The following is an 18,930-nucleotide window of genomic DNA, read 5'->3' as shown; positions in this document are numbered from 1 at the left end:
TGAGATATGGAGATATCTTTTTATTTTTGTGCTTGCTTTTTATACTGCAAACTGAATGGAAGCAAATTTTGTTCTTCATTTTCAAAATTGTAAAATGTTAAAAGTTTGGGTTTTGTTTTTTTTGTTTTTTTTTACAGATTTTTATGAATAAGATACATTTATTTTTGTAGACATGTACATAAGCAAAAAAAACTAACAAACTAGTGTATTGCTAGAAATATATTAGTAAACCTATATATCATGATACGTATTGTGTATAGTGAAATGCCTTCAATAATAGTGATGTGATATTTTTGTCCTTTGATATATTGCAAGAGGCATGGTGGGTTAGTGGTTAGCGCATTTGCCTCGCACCACCATGGTTGGGGGCTTGATTCCCGCCTCCGCCCTGTGTGCACGGGCCTTGCATGTTCTCCCTGTGCTTCAGGGGTTTCCTCTGGGTACTCTACTTTCTTCCCCCAGTCCAAAGACATACGTCATAGGTTGATTGGCATTTCTTCGTATTGTGTGTGATTGTACCTTGCTATGGCTTGGCACCTCGTCCATGGTGTCGCCTGGGATATGCTCCAGGTCCATGCGACCCTGTGTAGGATAAGTGGAACAGAAAATGGATGGATAATACAATGCACACGCCTCCTCACAGCTCGATTACTGTCTGTATGGAGTTTTTCATGTTCTCCCTGTGTCCCCTGGGATTTCCGGTTCTCTCCCGCCTTTCAAAAACACACATGCAGGTACATTGCCAAAGATCAATTGCCTCTAGATGTAAATGTATGTGTGCATGGTGTTCTACGATGGACTGATGCCCCATCCAGGGTTTATTCCTGCATTATGCCCAGTGTCCTCAGGATCCAGGATAAAGTGCAGGCTGAAGAACAGACTTTACATTGGGAGAATCAAAATAAAATTTCAACCTGGCCAAAATAATTTTTAAAAACTATGATTAGCCTGTTATTCTCAGGGTTTGAAGAGCCACTGACTAAGCTCATGAAAATTTTGGCTTCATTACACCTTTATTACACATTATGAACAATGTTTCCTGAGAGCTATACTGTTTTTTACTCTTTGCTCAGTTAAACTAACTTGCTCCCCCTGCTGGTGAATTGTTATACATCTCCTCAGCTGGTGATGCAGTGTAACATCCAGAAGTGCTTCAGTGCCCAGAAAGACTGCAACAAAGTGAAGAACCGAAACTCCTCAGTGGTGCCGTGTGAGTCTCAGTAAACATCATGCATCACTCCCTTCATTATAAAGAAGTTAACATGAGAATTGGAGTTATAAATTTCACATTTTCCAAATGATGAAAGATCATTTTCTGTTTCTGCACACATTGCAATTTAAGCTTAACCTTCACAAATATTATTAAGTGATCTTTCTATAGAAGGATGTCGTTTATCATTCAAGTGACCTTTAGTAGATAGCATTATGTAGTGTACTCTGCAGTCGTTTGCAGCTGTTACAGTCAGGTGAAATATAGGATTTTTTTTTTCTCTGCGCAGCGGAGCAAGCTCGGGTCTTGCTTTCTCCTCTCCGTGGAATGAAGGGCACGGACTACATCAATGCCTCTTACATTACGGTACAAACTAAATGTTTTTAGTCAAAACTGGATGAGAAAATGGATACAATGTTTAACACAATCCACAATCATGGAAAAAGTTTTAGACAAAGCCTAAAAATACAAACAATTGTGTGTGTGTTAGTTTTATCACACTTTTGATGGTAGATGGATCTAAGGCTAAAATGTGTGTTAAATCAATGACAGGGTTACTACAGAAGCAATGAGTTCATTATTACCCAGCATCCGTTGCCTCACACAACCATGGACTTCTGGAGGATGATCTGGGATCACAACGTTCAAGTCATCATCATGCTGCCAGATAATCTCAGTCTAGTAAGTAGAATGTTAGCAATGAAAATATAATTTTAAAATGTTATGTGGCTTACATTTCATAATTAACTTTCCACTAAATTAGGATAACAAATCAGATCAGAAGCAGCTGAAATATTATAATTAAGCTGTTTCAGAACCCAGCTTGCACTGAACAGTTACCAAAACGTATTATGTAGACCTCAAGACATGTGTGTGGAGGATAATATTTAACATGTAGTTCTACATATGCTGGTTTTATAGCACTATATTTATGTTAGTGATTGATTGCTCATGGTACCAATCGAGCAATTAGGGTACATTGTGTAAAATGAGGCAAATAGTTCATATCTAAAGACTCAAAAATGCTGATGTATGATTGATGGCGTGGCTTGTGTATTCTCACAGACGGAGGACGAGTTTGTGTACTGGCCCAGTAGAGAACAGCCCATGAACTGTGCAGCATTTACCGTAACCCTCATCAACACTGATACACTGTGTTTGTGCGATGAACAGCAGATCATCATCCACGACTTTATCCTCGAGGCCACACAAGTACTTCATTCTCTCAGCAATACAAACATTTATGCTTGTAGTTCAGAGTTTACCCTGGCTGTAGGTCATTATATCAAGCTGATTTTATTTTTATTTTTTTTAAATAGGGAAAATACTTAACAACATAAGCATCTTTTTAAACATGAAATTTGGTTTATCAATCTCTACCATTCCTCTTAAATGATTTAGAATGGACGTGTTGACAGCACCATGGAAAACATCTCCACAAACATAAACTAACCTAACTACAACTACTCTGAACAGTCTGCATTAAACACCGAAAATTCATTGCTCTCAGAATGTTGAAATATTCCTATTTGTATTTTTTTGCAACCTATCAAGGATTTATAAACAATTTATCCACTAAACTCAAACAAAAGTGGGTTATTGTATATATTTGTTAAATTTTCAGTAAGTGCTGTTTAAAGCTGTGTTCATGGTGTCTTGTAATTGGTGATTTGCAAGTTGACGTCTAATGACGTCATTTCCCACCTCGTCCGAACTGGAAAAAACATGGACACCCCCACAAAAGCTTGTTTTTTGTTTGCTATGTCAGAGCATGTAAAACTCATAAGAAGCTACTTTACTGCAATTTTACAATTACAGGCCTGAGTGGCTACTGGTACTGTTTTTTTTTTTTACAGTTACATTTATATAGCGCTTTTCTAGACACTCAAAGCGCTTTACATAGTATTGGGGTGGGGGAAATCTCCTCAAACACCACTAGTGTGTAGCCTCCTCCTGGATGATGTGACAGCAGTCATTGGTAGAGAGGAGAGAGTGATGTAGCCAATGATTTGAAGTTCAATATAGTAGAACAGTATATATATATATATATATATATATATATATATATATATATATATATATATATATATATATATATATATTCTGTTCTACTATAGTGAACTTCAAACATTCATGCAACATGTTGGATTGAAATTGCAGTACAGCAACAATAGCAGACAGTAGAGAATAACATTAGCAACAAGCTAGCCAGTGATACCGTTAGTTATATGAGTGATAACTCATGACATTGATGATTATCCTGCTCATAACAGTGATTACTATGGTCATTGTTACAGATTTAACCAAGTACGTTGTCTGTATGTTAACTGATCTAAAGCCAGTACTGCTATAAACGAATTGAAAAGTTCACAGTGGGAGCGACAATGTTGATTTGACGTCACTCCATAAAAGGGGAACGAACTGGTAGTTGAGAAAACTACCCCACGACTTGAAATTTCTTGAAGTTTGGAGGCGGGAATTCCAAATTGCAACCTCGCCATGAATGCAGCATTAGACAGGGGTACACCCTGGATGGGATGCCAATCCATCACAAAGCACCACATTCACACACTCATTCACACAAGGCAATTCAGAGTAGCCAGTCCCTCAAATTATAGTTGTCATTTCTGTAAAGAACAGTAGATATAGTATGCTAATAATCAGACAATGAAACTATTATAGTTGACATTGTGTCTGTGTGTGTGTATTTGAGGACGACTACGTGCTTGAAGTTCGCCATTTTCAGTGTCCAAACTGGCCTGAACTCACTGGTCCTGTTAGCAACACATTTGAGCTCATCAACATCATCAAAGAGGAGGCCATGACCAGAGATGGTCCCACTATTGTACATGATGAGTGAGTGTCCTGCACATGTCTTACAGTATGGATGGTGACGGAGATGTTACAGTGACTACTGGGTAGAAATACGTTCGGTTCCTCACTCCTCCTGCTTTGACTCTGCAGGTTTGGAGGTGTTTCTGCAGGGATGCTGTGTGCTCTCACCACCCTGTATCAGCAGCTGGAGATAGAAAGCGCTGTGGACGTCTACCAGGTGGCCAAGATGATCAATCTCATGCGCCCAGGGGTCTTCACAGACATTGTAAGATTTTAAGAGTAGTGAAATTTTGTGTCTTTCCAGATATACTGTTTTGCCTTTAGGTTATCTATAAATTAGTGTGACTCAAACAATGACAAAATTTGTATTTGTAAGACATATGCATTCAAAATGTACAGTCTCTCTCTACCACCAATACAGATCAACAATTTTGATAACATCATTCTGCACTTCAGCATCTCATCAGATTTTCTGTCCAATCAAATGCTCTCTAGAATCTGAAGTGTCCCGCCCCAACAATATAAAAATCTATGGTACTAACTGTCAAGTACGGCTTAGCCCGTGCTGTGAGGTGAGCTATTGAGGTTGGCTATTTTAAAAGGGTGCGGAGCCACTCAATATGTCCTACCCTGACTTCCTGATTCAGTGAAAATTACGTAAACACATCAAATAACGCTGTGAGTTTCAAGGCACTTCACTGAGACTTTAAAGGAGGCTTCCACCCTGAAACACCTTAAATATGTTTATATTGAATTATTTGTGATGTGCTTTGTGATTCTGATGCTAATTTGTTGATTGGGGTTGAATTTTCATTATTCCAATGACACATTAGTGGTTATCAGCAGCTCTGATGTCACAGGGGCACATTGCCAGTGAAGTTACATCAGAGTTAAATAGATAAAATGAGGAAAAAATCGAGCAGAGAGTCGACAAAATGATGCACATGATGGTATTAGCATGGAAGTTGAAGCTTTGGAAACTTACAGTATGTGTTTGAGCAGAGCGTACAGATGAGAAAGTGAGAGAGCTGGACAGACTAGACTAAAGCGCCGGTACATCAGTCTGTTTAGGTTGAGAACATGTCAAAGTTTAAACTAGAATTAACTCAGAATTTCATTGCAAAATACATTTTTGATGCCACTTAAGATCAGGTGTCAGGGTGGATTTGTCCTTTAATGAACGCAGGTCCATCGATCACCAACTGAAAGTGCACTGTAATCTGTATTCCTCATTTCTTCTCTACCTCTTTTTCAGGAGCATTATCAGTATCTTTACAAAGCAATGCTCAGCCTGGTTGGTAGTACAGACAGTGAAATTTTCTGTTCCTATATGGGAAGACATGGGAGGATTCTGAAAACGGATAAAGCCAATCCATCGGAGAGCATGGAGTCTCTGGTGTGAAGGTTCCGGAAAACAAGAAGGGACGAGTTCATTTGGCAGACTTTCCTTGAGGCCTTTATTTTTGCCTGACTCGTTGATAAAGTAAAAAAAAAAAAGTCTAAAGACTTTTTGTACACTGATGAAAAATTCTTTTGATATTTATTTTTGCTGCTTTTTGTTATCCTGCTGAGTGTCACAACTTATTCTTCAACACACCTACACACAACAAAATGCAGCTGTCTACTTTGCACTATATTGTCAGTGTTACTGCCTGATGCCTAGATGATTTCCACCCACTCTGGCCATTTAACTCGTTGTTTTATTGGAAGGACAATAAGCAGTGAAACTGGACTAAAAACAACTGCAAGTCAGCACACTAGCACATAGATAGCTGCCTAATACACACCTAAACAGTTCACACTAAAGCTCCTCATGTTCACCTTATTACCTTCGTGACAGGAAATATTGGATTAATGGGTTTTTTCCTTTATAATATGTTATTAAGATATACCATGTTCAGTCTAACTCAGGGGTGCACAACAGCAGCCTGGAAAGCAGGACTCCAGCCCAGTAGATATTATTTCCCTGTTCTCACCCAGCTCACTCAACATGTCAGTTAATGACCAGGGTTAGTAAATGTGTTTGAACAGAGAATCATCAAACTGTGCTCAATGGACTGTCACCGTGTGCCCTTGGTTTATCTTATTTAATATAGATATTATTTCAATGTGGTATCATAACACCAACTGTGAACATATATTGTTATTGGTAGAATTTCTATTGTTTTGTAAAATATATAAATATATTGATATAAAAAAGGTGTGTTCTGTCTTTTTATTTGTCTGAGCTTTGCTAATTAAATGAAATCAGCTTAAATCAAAGACTCCACAGAGCCACAGCTAACTACCTGAGGCAGGTAATTAAGGGCTGTTGTTAGGCATGTTGAAACCAGGATTCCCTTACGAAACATTAATATACAGGGTGCAATATACAGGGTATAAAAGTCTCCATACATAGGGGAAATGTCTTTCAAAATCTTTTATACTTAATTTTTATACATGCAGTAGGGGAAATAAGTATTGAACGCATCAACATTTTTTTCTGTAAATATATTTCCAATGAGGCTATTCACATGAAATTTTCATCAGACTTATTAACTCAAGAAATCCACATATATAAAGAAATTCAAACATTAAAGTTCATAAATGAAGTTATGTGTAATAAAGAGGAATGACACAGGAAAAAAGTATTGAACACACTAACTGAAATGTATTTAATACTTAGTAGAGAAGCCTATATTGACAGCTTAAAGACGGTTCCTCTATGAAGAAGTTAATCGGCCGCAGTATTCAGGTGTGATTTTGGCCCATTCTTCTAAACATGTTGTCTTTAAATCTTGTTCAATTGGATTCAAGTCAGGTGATTGACTGGGCCATTCTAACACCTTGATTTTTTTTCTCTGAAACCAATTGAGAGTTTCATTTGCTGTATGTTTTGGACCGTTGTCCTGCTGAAAGGTCCAGACACGTCTCATCTTCATCATCCTGGTGAATGGCAGAAGATTCTTCTCAAGAATCTCCTGGTAAAGAGCTCCATTCATCGTTCCTTCAATTATATGGTCTGCCCGTACTATGCGATGAAAAACAGCCCCACACCATGATGCTTCCACCTCCAAACTTCACTGTTGGTATAGTGTTCTTAGAGTGGTGTGCAGTGCCATTTCTTCTCCAAACATAGTGTATGGTATGACAGCCAAAATGTTCAATTTCGCTCTTGTCTGGCCACACTACACTCTCCCAGTTTTCATAGAGTTGTCCAAATGAGTTGTCGCAAACTTTAAACGAGCTTCGACATGCCTTTTCTTTAGTAATCGAGTCTTGCGGGCTGAGCGTGAGCAGTGGAGTGCATTACCTATTGTTTTCTCTGTGACGATGGCACCTTCTGCCTCCAAGTGATTCTGGAGCTCTTCCCAAGTGGTCCTTGGCTGTTGGGCTACTCTTCTGATTATTCTTGTAAGGAGCTTCTGTACCTGGCTGGTTGATGACGGAGTGATGTTGCTTCCACTTGCGGATAATGGCCCCAATGGTGCTGATTGGAAGATTCAGATGTTTTGAAATACGTCTGTATCCGATTACATCAATATGTTTCGCAACAATACGGTTGCGAAGGTCTTGGGATAGCTGTTTGCTTTTATCCATCATGAGATGTTTCTTGTGTGACACCTTGGTAATGAAAAGCCTTTTTATAGACCATCAATTTACTAACCCTGCTGATATTAATTTGCACAGATAGGAGGTATAATTACTTTCTATCTACTTACAGATTTCAGCTGGTACCTTGCCGTACCTTGCTTTTGAGAATTGCCTTTTCTTAGCGTGTGACCTGTGTCATTCCACTTTATTACACATAACTTTATTTATGGACTTTAATGTTGTGAATTCTTTATATTTCCAGATTTCTTGAGTTAACACTAATGTCTGAATATATAAATATATATATATAAGTTCAACATGGCACCTCATGACAAAGAACTATCTGAGGATCAGAAAAAAAGAATTGTTGCTCTACATAAAGATGGCCTAGGCTATAAGAAGATTGACAAGACCCTGATACTGAGCTGCAGCATGGTGGCCAAGACCATACAGCGGTTGAACAGGACAGGTTCCACTCAGAACAGGCCTCGCCATGGTTGAACAAAGAAGTTGAGTGCACGTGCTCAGCGTCATATCCAGAGGTTGTCTTTGGGAAATAGATGTATGAGTGCTGCCAGCATTGCTGCAGAGGTTGAAGGGGTGGGGGTCAGCCTGTCAGTGCTCAGACCATACACCGCACACTGCATCAAATTGGTCTGTATGGCTGTCGTCCCAAAAGGAAGCCTCTTCTAAAGATGATGCACAAGAAAGCCTGCAAATAGTTTGCTGAAGACAAGCAGACCGAGGACATGGATTACTGGAACCATATCCTGTGGTCTGATGAGACCAAGATAAACTTATTTGGTTCAGATGGTGACAAGCGTGTGTGGCGGCAACCAGGTGAGGAGTACAAAGACAAGTTTGTCTTGCCTACAGTCAAGCATGGTGGTGGGAGTGTCATGGCCTGGGGCTGCATGAGTGCTGCAGGCACTGGGGAGGTACAATTCATTGAGGGAACCATGAATGCCAACATGTACTGTGACATACTGAAGCAGAGCATGATCCCCTCCCTTCAGAGACTGGGCTGCAGGAAAGTATTCCGGCATGATAACGACCCCAAACACACCTCCAAGATGACCACTGCCTTGCTAAAGAAGTTGAGGATGAAGGGGATGGACTGGCCAAGCATGTCTCCAGACCTAAACCCTATTGAGCATCTGTGGGGCATCCTCAAACGGAAGGTGGAGGAGCACAAGGTCTCTAACATCCACCAGCTCCGTGATGTCATGGAGGAGTGGAAGTGGACTCCAGTGGCAACCTGTGACGCTCTGGTGAACTCCATTAAAAAAATAATGGAGGCCACAAAAAAAATAATGGTGGCCACAAAAAATGTTGACACTTTGGGCCCAATCTGGACATTTTCACTTAGGGGTGTACTCACTTTTGTTGCCAGCAGTTTAGACATTAATGGCTGTGTGTTGAGTTATTTTGAGGGGGCAGCAAATTTACACTGTTACACAAGCTGTACACTCACTACTTTACATTGTAGCAAAGTGTCATTTCTTCAGTGTTGTCACATGAAAAGATATAATCAAATATTTACAAAAATTTGAGGGGTGTTCTCACTTTTGTGAGATACTATATATATATATATATATATATATATATATATATATATATATATATATATATATATATATATATATATATATATTTCCCACATAGCCTTTAAGAATGCCTTTGTCAAAAGAAGAACGATATGAATGGGTGTGTGAATGTGTACGTGAGTGTGCCCTGTGGTGGATGGATGGAATGGATGGAAAAGAAGAACGTATCGAAATCATTCTCATGGCTTCATTGGGAAGGTGTCACAAGGTTGCGGTGGCCTTTAACAGGAAACATGGCAAGCACATCACACATAAATACATGCTGGGCCATATACATCTAATTCAACTGTCTTTAAATGTGGAAATAAAAAAGCTGTATGTATAAAATTAAAATAAACAAATGTATACAATGTATGGAAGTTTACAGCCCTCCTACAATAAACATTATATATATAATAACATATGGTCAATATATAAACTATAATGTATGTGAACTTTATTGGAGGGGGGATGATTCGCTATAATCCTATCCTATCCTATATACTATAACTATCCATATATCCATAATCCATGTATTTCACCATAAGGAAGATGAAGAAAAAGCCAACAAAAATATGCACATAGTTAAATAGTATATTTACAATATAGTGTCAATACATCATGCCATCCAAAATGCTGGATGCTAATATACTGTTATTTGTTGTTGTTTTGTAAGCATTCAGACATGATTAGAACATTTTGAGTGGCTCAGGCCACTGAATATGTAACTGAGAGTGTAAGTTGTTTTGAGTAAGAATTGGAGTCTCAAAAGTATATATTCTTATTATTATTATTATTATTATCATCATCATCATCGTCATCATCATTAGTAGTAGTAGTAGTAATCATCTATCTGAGCTAGTTTTGTAGGACTCAGTGTCTCTCAGGCTTTCCAATAAAGCTCCTGTTTATGGGAAGTCTTACTGATCCATTAGCACCATCTTCTGGCATGACTGGTTACATTTTTTGTAACCAACACAGCTTCTTTACAAATCTTTCCGGGGTTACAGGGTGTAGAAGGCTGTGACGAGCTCCAACTTCATCACAAGAGTCTGCGCTATGCAACACAGAAGGTTCTGTGCTTTTAACTGATCTGGTCTCCTTCCGCAAATATGGATTCGTAAGTATATTCTTTCAATATTCCCTTTGAAAGTATTGTTATCTACAGATTTAATACATGAACACAAGTTATAATTTATGTGGAAAAGTTTAATATGGCAAAAAATATATAAAATAAACGCTACACAAATTTCCGTTTCAAACCATTTTAGAATTTATTTCATTTTTGGTTAAGGTCTTTGGTTAATTACTCTTTATGCACTTTATTGAAAGTCCCTTTCAAACGGTCAAGATGAAAGATAACAAGCGTGCTTAGAGTAAAACTGGGTTTTGTTTGTTTGTTTGTTTTTTACACACGAGGCCTTTACCGTTTAATTGTCATGCTACGGGTGACCTATACGCTTACTCTCCTGCTCGTAAGATTTATAACTTTAGCTATCAGTATTCCATTTTATACACTGTTGTGCAATCTAATTTATTTAAAGTAAATAGAATACATTTAATTATAGATGGGTATAACCGTAATCTCCCTAGATACTAGGACAGAATAGGACATCTATTATAAAAAATAAAAGTCTTTTTTTCCCTCGCATGACAACTGCGCATGACTCCTGCAAGTTTCAGGCAGTCATTTCCGGTTTCATGCGGCCTGTTTATTAGCGGGGGGGGGTATACCGAATTCGTTTATCGAATACGTGAATAACCAGGAGAAACAACTGTTGTAAGTAGCTGTGTGAATTCTGTTTTCAGTTATCTCACTTTCATGTGTAGTTCATTTGGACTTAAATGCTATTATTGGTGTAGTTATGCGTTAACTACATGTATCCACTGCGACGTCCCCCATCAAAAAATGGTTCCTTCCGAAGATGACGTTTATCCCTCCATGACTTAGGTTACGTCTTTTGCTACGAAAACAACAGACGCGTGAGGTTTATGGGATTCAATTACTGTTTGTTTTAGGACTGAGAGTTGAATTCGCACTACACTACGAAGTTGGTTAACATCAGGGTTTGTGTTTCGCACGCTGTGTGAGCCGTAGAGAGGAAACATTAGCCACTCGGCTCGCTCATTCATTCAAGCAGCACGCTTCGAGAGGTGGAGGCAGCTGTAGACCAGCAACCGCTAACAAAGGAAGAGCAGAACCGACCGGGGCTACTGTCGGCTCGCTTGTGGTGTTCTCCACCATTTAAATTCACTACAGATTCACTTTTCATAGACAAGGTACACTTCCCACAAATGTGAGGGGGCGTCTGTTCAACTAACCGTCTTGTATTTTAAAACCGCGTCCTTAGCGCGCGCTAGTAGCAACTAGCTAACATTTAGCGGTCAGGACCTCGTTTTTTTTTTTTTTTGTTTTTTTTAAATAATAAACCCAGTTCATCTCTGTATAATATTTCTTCTTGCTCACAGAGCAGAGATGGCCGATATGTACATTCGCGTGGCTGAGGAGGAGAACGAAGAGCCGATGGAGATTCCTTCGGAAGACGACGGCACGGTGCTGTTGTCCACGGTGGCGGCGCAGTTCCCCGGCGCGTGCGGCCTTCGCTACCGGAGCCCTATCTCTCAGTGCATGCGCGGCGTGCGCCTAGCGGAGGGAGTGCTGCACGCGCCGGAAAACGGCTGGGGCAACCTTGTGTACGTCGTGAATTATCCAAAAGGTATGTGTTGGAATCCATATAGCAATCATTAGTCACAGAGAAAATAGAAAACGGGGTTTTTTTATAGTATGCAGTCATGCGTCCTAAAGTGGTCAGAGGCAGCCTTTTTTTTTTAAACCATTTAATAATTTAGTAAACTGTTATCCAAATTTACTTATAAAATGTTTAAACAGAAATACAAAATTCTAAGTATCTACAAGCACTTTGAGGGTAGTCAACTCCTTTTAAATTGAACTGGTGAGTCAAATATTCTAATAAGTTCTCATGGATACACTTCATTTGAAATGTGGTTTGTGTGTGGTGTGTTGTTTTTTTTTGTTTTGTTTTTGTTTTTTTTTAATGATTTTATTTCTTTATTTTTAAATCACCCACCCTCTGGCTGTGTTTTTCAGACTGCGGGGGTTTCATGGACCCCACTTATGGCACTTTTCCACTGCACGGTATGCCTCGACTCAACTCACTTTTGGGGGGCTTTCCAAAGTAAATAGTACCTGGTAGTTGTTTTTATTTATTTACTTATTTTTGTACCACCTTGGTCGAGGTTCCAAGTGAGCCGAGACGACACTAAATGAGTCACGCACTGAGGGAGTGAGGATTCCCCTTAACGAGTGGTTCTGCGTTGTGCCTGAATAAATGTGTCATTTAATACATACTTTGCGTGTGGTAAAATTCTGTTACTTGAAAAGTATGTATCATTTATCTAATTGCAGATAAAATTACAACAAAGGTTTCTGTCTTAGATTTTTACACCTCGCTCATTACTGATTTCCAAACGGGCGTTTATCAATATGACTTCATCATATTGAGCACTGCGTAGGTTTTAGAATGCGTTATTTAACATCCTTAATCAGGTTCAGTGAACAGGAAAGGCGTTTGGAATACACCTTGACCGTTTATTTATACAAGGCTTCGATAATACAACGTTATTCCTGTGTAAAGGCGAGTGGAAGATGGCACCCACGTTGAGGCGGCACTAAACTGCAGTGGAAAAGCAAGCTCATTAAAGTAAATTGAGTTGAGTCGTGTCGAGCCGTACTATGCAGTGGAGAAGTGGCTATTGAGAACCACAGGTCTAGTCAGGTGCAGAAGGACTGGCTTCAAACTCAAGTACATATAAATACAAATAATCAGGACAAAAGAACTATGAAGCAACACAAATCATAATTCTAGCCAGTGCAGAGAAATAATGGCAAAATGGTTGCAAAATTCCTGTGATTTGTCAGAATTGGTAACACTCACCTTGCTGTTCTCAATTTAAAGAATCGGCAGACAACAAGCGCAAAATGGACGAGATAGATGCCTCATCAGCGAAGATCAAGAGAGGAGACCAGAAGACCTCAGATCTGATCGTGTTAGGCTTGCCATGGAAAACTACAGAACAGGACCTGAAAGACTACTTCAGTACCTTCGGTGATGTAATCATGGTGCAGGTACATTTCTGATATTACTTATCTAAGCAGAAAGTGTTGTTCATGAGTGGAGCTTGCCCCTTGCATCTCGATGTGAAGAATTCGTTTGTCTTGGCGTACAACGCTCTAACGCAGTTCATATTTTTCTCTCTAGGTGAAACGAGATGCGAAGACTGGAAATTCGAAAGGCTTTGGCTTTGTTCGTTTTACTGACTGGGAGGCCCAGGGTAAAGTGATTACCCAGCGGCACATGATTGATGGGAGGTGGTGTGACTGCAAGCTGCCCAACTCAAAGGTTAACAAGAACCTGTACATTTTTTTCAAGTTGTATTGATATGTGCAGTATACAGTTACATATATGGAAATCTACGGTCATCTGAAGTCACAACTTACTGTGAGTGCGACACAGCCGACCACAGCTTGTTTTTTGTCATGTCTAACAGCAAGGTCCTGACGAGCCAATGAGGAGCAGGAAGGTGTTTGTTGGCCGTTGCACCGAGGACATGACTTCTGATGATCTACGCCAGTTTTTCATGCAATATGGCGAAGTCACAGATGTCTTCATCCCCAAGCCTTTCAGAGCTTTTGCTTTTGTTACCTTTGCTGATGACCAGGTTAGTCATGTCATTCATTTAAAGTAGTTTAGCCAGACAGCACTAATGCAAGCTTAAATTTCACGAGTCTCTGCTGACTTTCTTTTCTTTTTTTTAAAGGATATTTAGCAAGTATATCATTTGAGCACAATATACTTAGAATTTTATCGCTGTATGTCTATAGCTCAATATTAAAACTGAACATAATTTCTCCCATCCCATCTAACTTGCACAGATTGCTGCTTCCCTGTGTGGGGAAGACCTAATCATCAAGGGAGTGAGTGTTCATATATCCAACGCTGAACCCAAGCACAGTGGCAGAGGGCACATGATGGATCGGGTTCGCTACGGGAATGGTTTCGGTGCTCAGGCATTTGGAAGCAGCAGCAGTCGCAGCAGCTCTAGCAGCCTGGGAAACTTCAGCAACTTCAACCTGAACCCGGCCATGATGGCTGCCGCTCAGGCTGCCCTGCAGAGTAGCTGGGGAATGATGGGAATGTTGGCGCAGCAGGGTCAGTCAGCTACGTCTGGCTCGAGTGCGAGTGGGGCAAGCTCTGCTCGAGACCAGACACAGTACAGCACAGGAACCAGCAACTACAGCAGCGGCTCAGCTGCACTCGGCTGGGGCGCAGGCACTAACGCTGCTAGCAGTGGAAGTGGGTTTAACTCGAGCTTTGGCTCCAGTATGGAGTCCAAGTCTACGGGGTGGGGGATGTAAGTGGTGGGGTTTTTGCAGTGTTGGTATTTTTAGTGTGTGTTTGGTAAGTATTTTCTGAGAGACTTAACTCTTTTTGTGCATTGCGGGTATGGGAGCAGGAGCAAATGGGGAGTTTGGGGAGAACAGAATGTTTTTCTACATTTGAACAAGATATTAAATAAGATTTAAAAACAGGCAGTGTTAGACAAACATCAACTGTGTAGTTTACCCCCGCCCCCCTCTTTATGCTGTATTGGTTAATTTTGGTTAGGGACACAATATTTCAACTGGATTCTTAAAAATGCATGTAGTTTAAGCTGTGCTCACAGAAACATGCATGTTTTACACACCACCAAAGTTGGTACTTCTTGAAAGCTTGTTAAAATCTTGCATTGGAAAGAATCTGGTTGAAACTTAAGTCTTTTTGAGTACATGTTTTATTTGCAGCCAGACAAATTTAAAAAGCCTTCATCGAAATCTCTTCTGCAGTTGCCATCTGTGGGTTTTGCCTGAGAAGAAGGCCCTCTGTGGCAGCACTGTGCGGCTGAGATCATAATCCCATCTTCCTCATGTCTAAAAGCTCTCTTCGCTCGGCTCGCTGACACGGTGGGTGTCTTCTTTTTTTTTAAAGTCAGCATATTTTTCTGATTTCACAAGAACTGTACAGAGAAAGTGAACATTTTTAACAACTGTTGAGTGCGCTTGGTGGTGGCGAAGAGTGAGCGAACGGAGAGAAAGGAAGGCATGGAAGCGAGCGAGCGAAAAAGACTGATGAGAGTGCGATGAAAGAGCTGAAATATGACTGGGTGGCATTTGTGAGCGCGTGAATGAGAGCTTGTTGACACTTCCCAGCCTCACCTATACACAACCCTGAACAGATGGACAATTAGTTTACCTGTATCTGAAGGATCACATTTTCCCTCCTAGGCTTCCCGTTTTGCTTTTCTCCTATCATATACTGACAATGTGTTTAAATAGCTAGTGGAATGTTGTGATGAGTTTTTTTTTTTTTTTTTACTTTGTTTTTTTTGGTGTCATGCTTCTATAAAACTGAACTGAATGCTGTATGGTGTGTGTGCTTTTCCTTGTGATTTTGACCTGTAAGTGTGAACTTGTGGATGACATCTTCAGTGGCCACTGAGGGGTGGGAGAACGAGTGATTGTGTAAGTGAGACCTGTATGTTGAGTGATGTGGATGTCTGTGGAATGAATTTCTTCTAGATAACATTTGCTTAATGTTTTCAAAAATATTTTATATGGCTTGTGAAAAGAGTGCTCCAATAAAACTTAATTTGAATATCAGGGTTTTTTTTTCATACTGGATTTACCTCAAGTGATTTGAACTAGGGGGGGAAAAAAAATCTGAAAACTAACTGAATTCACACATTTAGGGGCCTGGAAAATGGCTGGCTGCAGGTTGCATCTGAACCCCAGGTGGAAAGTCCGTTTGGGGACGGAGGAAGACGGAGGAGTGTCTGGTTCCCCATTACAGCATTAGCATCTCTGGTAACAGAAATACAGACTGTAGAATGTATCTAACCAACAGCCACCACAATGTTGGGCTTCATTTTTAGAGCCAGCTTAAGCTTGGCCCTGTGCTGCTAGTAACTCATTTAATGCAGGATTAATTGAGCTTAATCTGGATCCATAACAATGGCCCAAACATTCTGGTGCAAAATGGCAAAACACTGGTTTTGTATAAAATTTGAGTTTGCTACATAATGCAATAATTGGTCATTTTTGTGCCTCACTTTTTTTTTTTTGGTCAAAATGGGGTCAATTCTGGGATTTGTAATTAAACAAAGTTTATTCCAGATATATTTATTAAATGTCTCACCCTTCAAATCTGTTTTATACACACTCAAATTTCTTACATTCACAGGCAATGAAAATGTTTTGCATCTTCTATATTACAATAAAATACACAATCTTGATGCATGGCTATGAGTAATTAATTGATACACTTCATGTAAAGATTTTTCCTGAAAAAGTCAGACCATGTGTTTGTGGTTCCTCCCCCCCTTAGTAATATCTATACACTTCTTGTCTATACTGGCAGTGTCAGGCAGTGGGTTTGTGGTCAAGTGAATCAGGTCTCTGTCTCTCCTTCATTTCCCTCCATCTCCTTAGTCTTTCTCTTGGTAGCATTCTTCTTCCTCTTCTCCTTCAGCTCTTGGTTGTTTATTGCCATTTCTTCACTCTTTTGCTGGATGTGGCTGGACTATAGTAGCATAAAACACTTTAAATGGCCCATTCTTTTAAATAAATAAATATAGAACAAGATGTGTTACTTTGCACTGCTATTTCTGATGAGTCCTTCATAGATCAACACTCATCCTGCAGTGTAATGTCTTAACAGGATTATGATTTTAACTTTAACCACATCCTAAAGAGGCAAATAAATTCTCAAAATAAACCTGATTTAAAAAGGACATTTGTTTGTAAGCCAGTTTTGGTGTGTGCCTCAGAGACTCGTACCAGTGCTGCACTCTTTCTTGCTAGAAGTTTCACATCATCCACAGTGACCGTGTGTCTTTTGGCATGTCTGGAAGAAGCGCAACAAATAAGACTTTTTGCAGGTCTGTAAACATGCCATCAAAACACATGACAATTAGCCATGTTTTCCCAATCCCAGACTTAAAAGTAGCCCTTCACTACAGAATTTAGAGATTTTATATTTGTTTTACGCTCAGGAAGCATTTGCTTGTTGATAAGTTGATACGTGTGTGTTATTCTGTGGAAAAACACTGCAATGTGCTACAGCTACTTCATGATCAGGATCGGAAAACAATGTTGTACAAATAGGTCAAAGTTACCTTGCGAAGGCCTCCAGATCTTGTGCAAATATCTCTACAATATAGAAAGACAGTGGAGACATGGTGAACTGATCTACAACGTTAATGAGGAAATAAACAGTGTGTTAAACTTACCACATTGTCTGAAAGTCGTTTCAGCAATTGCAGCCATGGCTTGCCTGCTCATCTCCTTCTCACAGTCCGCTGCTGTGCTCTGGCAAAGTTTACTGACAGTGTAGTGAACAGCTGCTTTCAGTCTCTGAGACAACAGTTATTGCCAACAATTTATTATTATTTTAAAGTTTATGTATTTCCATATTTGACACTGTTTCTTTTGCTCTAGTACAGGGGTGTCTGAGCTTATCCCGAAAGGGCCTGTGTGCGTGCAGGTTTTCATTCCAACCAAGCAGTAGCCACACCTGAGTCTATTGAAAGCCAATAACAACTGATTAAACAGCTGGAGTCAGGTGTGGCTCCTGCTTGGCTGGAATGAAAACCTGCACCCATACGGGCACTTTGCGGATAAGATTGGACACCCCTGCTCTAGTAACATTTTAACTGACAGTTTATTAATACACCAACAATACAATTCAGCAACATAAATCACAAGGAATGATGCACACCAACTGTTCAGTAATCTCCCCATGTACAAAGACATTCTGGACTTTACTATTTATTATTATTATTATTATTAGAAAGGGTTTTATCCCTGAACATTTCCATTAAAGCTTGGTGGAGGCAGTGTGATGCTCTGGGCAATGTTCTGCTGGGAAATCTTGGGTCCTGGCATTTATGTGGATGTTACTCTGACACATATCTAAACATTGTCCCAACTTACAGGACTTAAAGGATCTGCTGTTAATGTCTTGGTGCCAGATCCCACACCTTCAGAGGTTTTGAGGAGGCCAGGCCTGGACGGCTCAGGGCTGTTTTGGTGGCACAAGGAGGACCTACACAATATTAGGCAGGTGGTTTTAATGTTATGGCTGCTGGGTGTATTTCTGAGTTAAACCCATCCAATTCAAGTGACTATTCGTTCACAGGGATAGCGAAATATTACTTTGATTCTATTTAAAGCGCTTGAACGAAAACGTTTTTACAATAAGAATTGTTTATGTCCACAAGGAGGAGGCGTGTGTTGATGGTCAAACCAGCTGGCGTGCATCACTTTGTGCTCATGCTGTTCATCTGTAAAAGTATTAGCCAGAGTCGAAAAGACCATTCTAAAATAAAATTAACTTTACATGGTATAAAACACACACATCCGAATAAAAGCAAATCGACTAATTCAGACCTATAAAGTGTAATCGAATGTTTTCACTTATCATTAGCTTCCCTGAGGTTCCTACCTGCGTGTACGCCTCTTTCTCGTCCATTGCGACTTCACTAAACGTCGTCAAAAAATGGCTACTTTTATATTAAATCAGTTTTAAGTTTCTCACACACAAAAAAGAAAACATCAAAACAAAACTGACACCGATATGACTTACATCTTTTACCGGTTTAAAAAGTGCG

General features: G+C 39.8%; 3 protein-coding genes across 9 annotated transcripts in view; 2 read left to right on the top strand and 1 right to left on the bottom strand.

Moving 5' to 3' along the window:
- The window catches only part of ca16b (carbonic anhydrase XVI b), an 87,914-nt gene extending 81,678 nt beyond the window's left edge, over positions 1 to 6,236 (top strand). For all 3 annotated transcript variants that reach the window (XM_053683646.1, XM_017480345.3, XM_053683647.1), the window contains exons 23-29: positions 1,123 to 1,210; positions 1,500 to 1,576; positions 1,763 to 1,891; positions 2,276 to 2,422; positions 3,924 to 4,066; positions 4,175 to 4,310; positions 5,301 to 6,236. In XM_053683646.1, coding sequence (XP_053539621.1) covers positions 1,123 to 1,210; positions 1,500 to 1,576; positions 1,763 to 1,891; positions 2,276 to 2,422; positions 3,924 to 4,066; positions 4,175 to 4,310; positions 5,301 to 5,447 — 867 coding nt within the window. In that variant the 3' untranslated portion in view covers positions 5,448 to 6,236. The remainder of the gene's footprint in view (positions 1 to 1,122; positions 1,211 to 1,499; positions 1,577 to 1,762; positions 1,892 to 2,275; positions 2,423 to 3,923; positions 4,067 to 4,174; positions 4,311 to 5,300) is intronic.
- Positions 6,237 to 10,184: 3,948 nt separating this feature from the next.
- tardbpb (TAR DNA binding protein b) lies at positions 10,185 to 16,554 on the top strand. 5 transcript variants are annotated; one of them, XR_001813936.2, is made up of 8 exons: positions 10,185 to 10,324; positions 11,674 to 11,921; positions 12,314 to 12,361; positions 13,182 to 13,351; positions 13,485 to 13,625; positions 13,774 to 13,944; positions 14,159 to 15,226; positions 16,012 to 16,554. XR_001813936.2 is itself a non-coding variant. In XM_017479570.3 (7 exons), exons 1-7 carry the CDS (start codon positions 10,317 to 10,319, stop codon positions 14,639 to 14,641), a joined length of 1,269 nt encoding a protein of 422 aa, XP_017335059.1. In that variant the 5' UTR covers positions 10,185 to 10,316; the 3' UTR covers positions 14,642 to 15,917. The 5 variants fall into 5 exon arrangements, 4 of the variants coding, with proteins under 4 accessions (XP_017335059.1, XP_017335062.1, XP_017335061.1 ...); XM_017479570.3 differs by lacking the exon at positions 16,012 to 16,554 and having other exon boundaries at positions 14,159 to 15,917; XM_017479572.3 differs by lacking the exons at positions 10,185 to 10,324; positions 16,012 to 16,554 and adding an exon at positions 10,903 to 10,984 and having other exon boundaries at positions 14,159 to 15,917.
- Positions 14,855 to 18,927, bottom strand: cenps (centromere protein S). Its single transcript, XM_017479574.3, has 5 exons — positions 18,765 to 18,927; positions 17,551 to 17,674; positions 17,437 to 17,470; positions 17,099 to 17,165; positions 14,855 to 16,841 (listed from the first exon to the last, which is right to left on the bottom strand). The coding sequence occupies exons 1-5, from the start codon at positions 18,789 to 18,791 to the stop codon at positions 16,710 to 16,712; spliced, it is 384 nt and encodes a 127-aa protein (XP_017335063.1). The 5' UTR covers positions 18,792 to 18,927; the 3' UTR covers positions 14,855 to 16,709.
- Positions 18,928 to 18,930: the final 3 nt, after the last annotated feature.

Source organism: Ictalurus punctatus, chromosome 11, assembly GCF_001660625.3.
Source record: "Ictalurus punctatus breed USDA103 chromosome 11, Coco_2.0, whole genome shotgun sequence".
In the NCBI taxonomy this organism is placed as follows: domain Eukaryota; kingdom Metazoa; phylum Chordata; class Actinopteri; order Siluriformes; family Ictaluridae; genus Ictalurus; species Ictalurus punctatus.
This window is presented reverse-complemented; position numbering and strand designations above follow the sequence as displayed.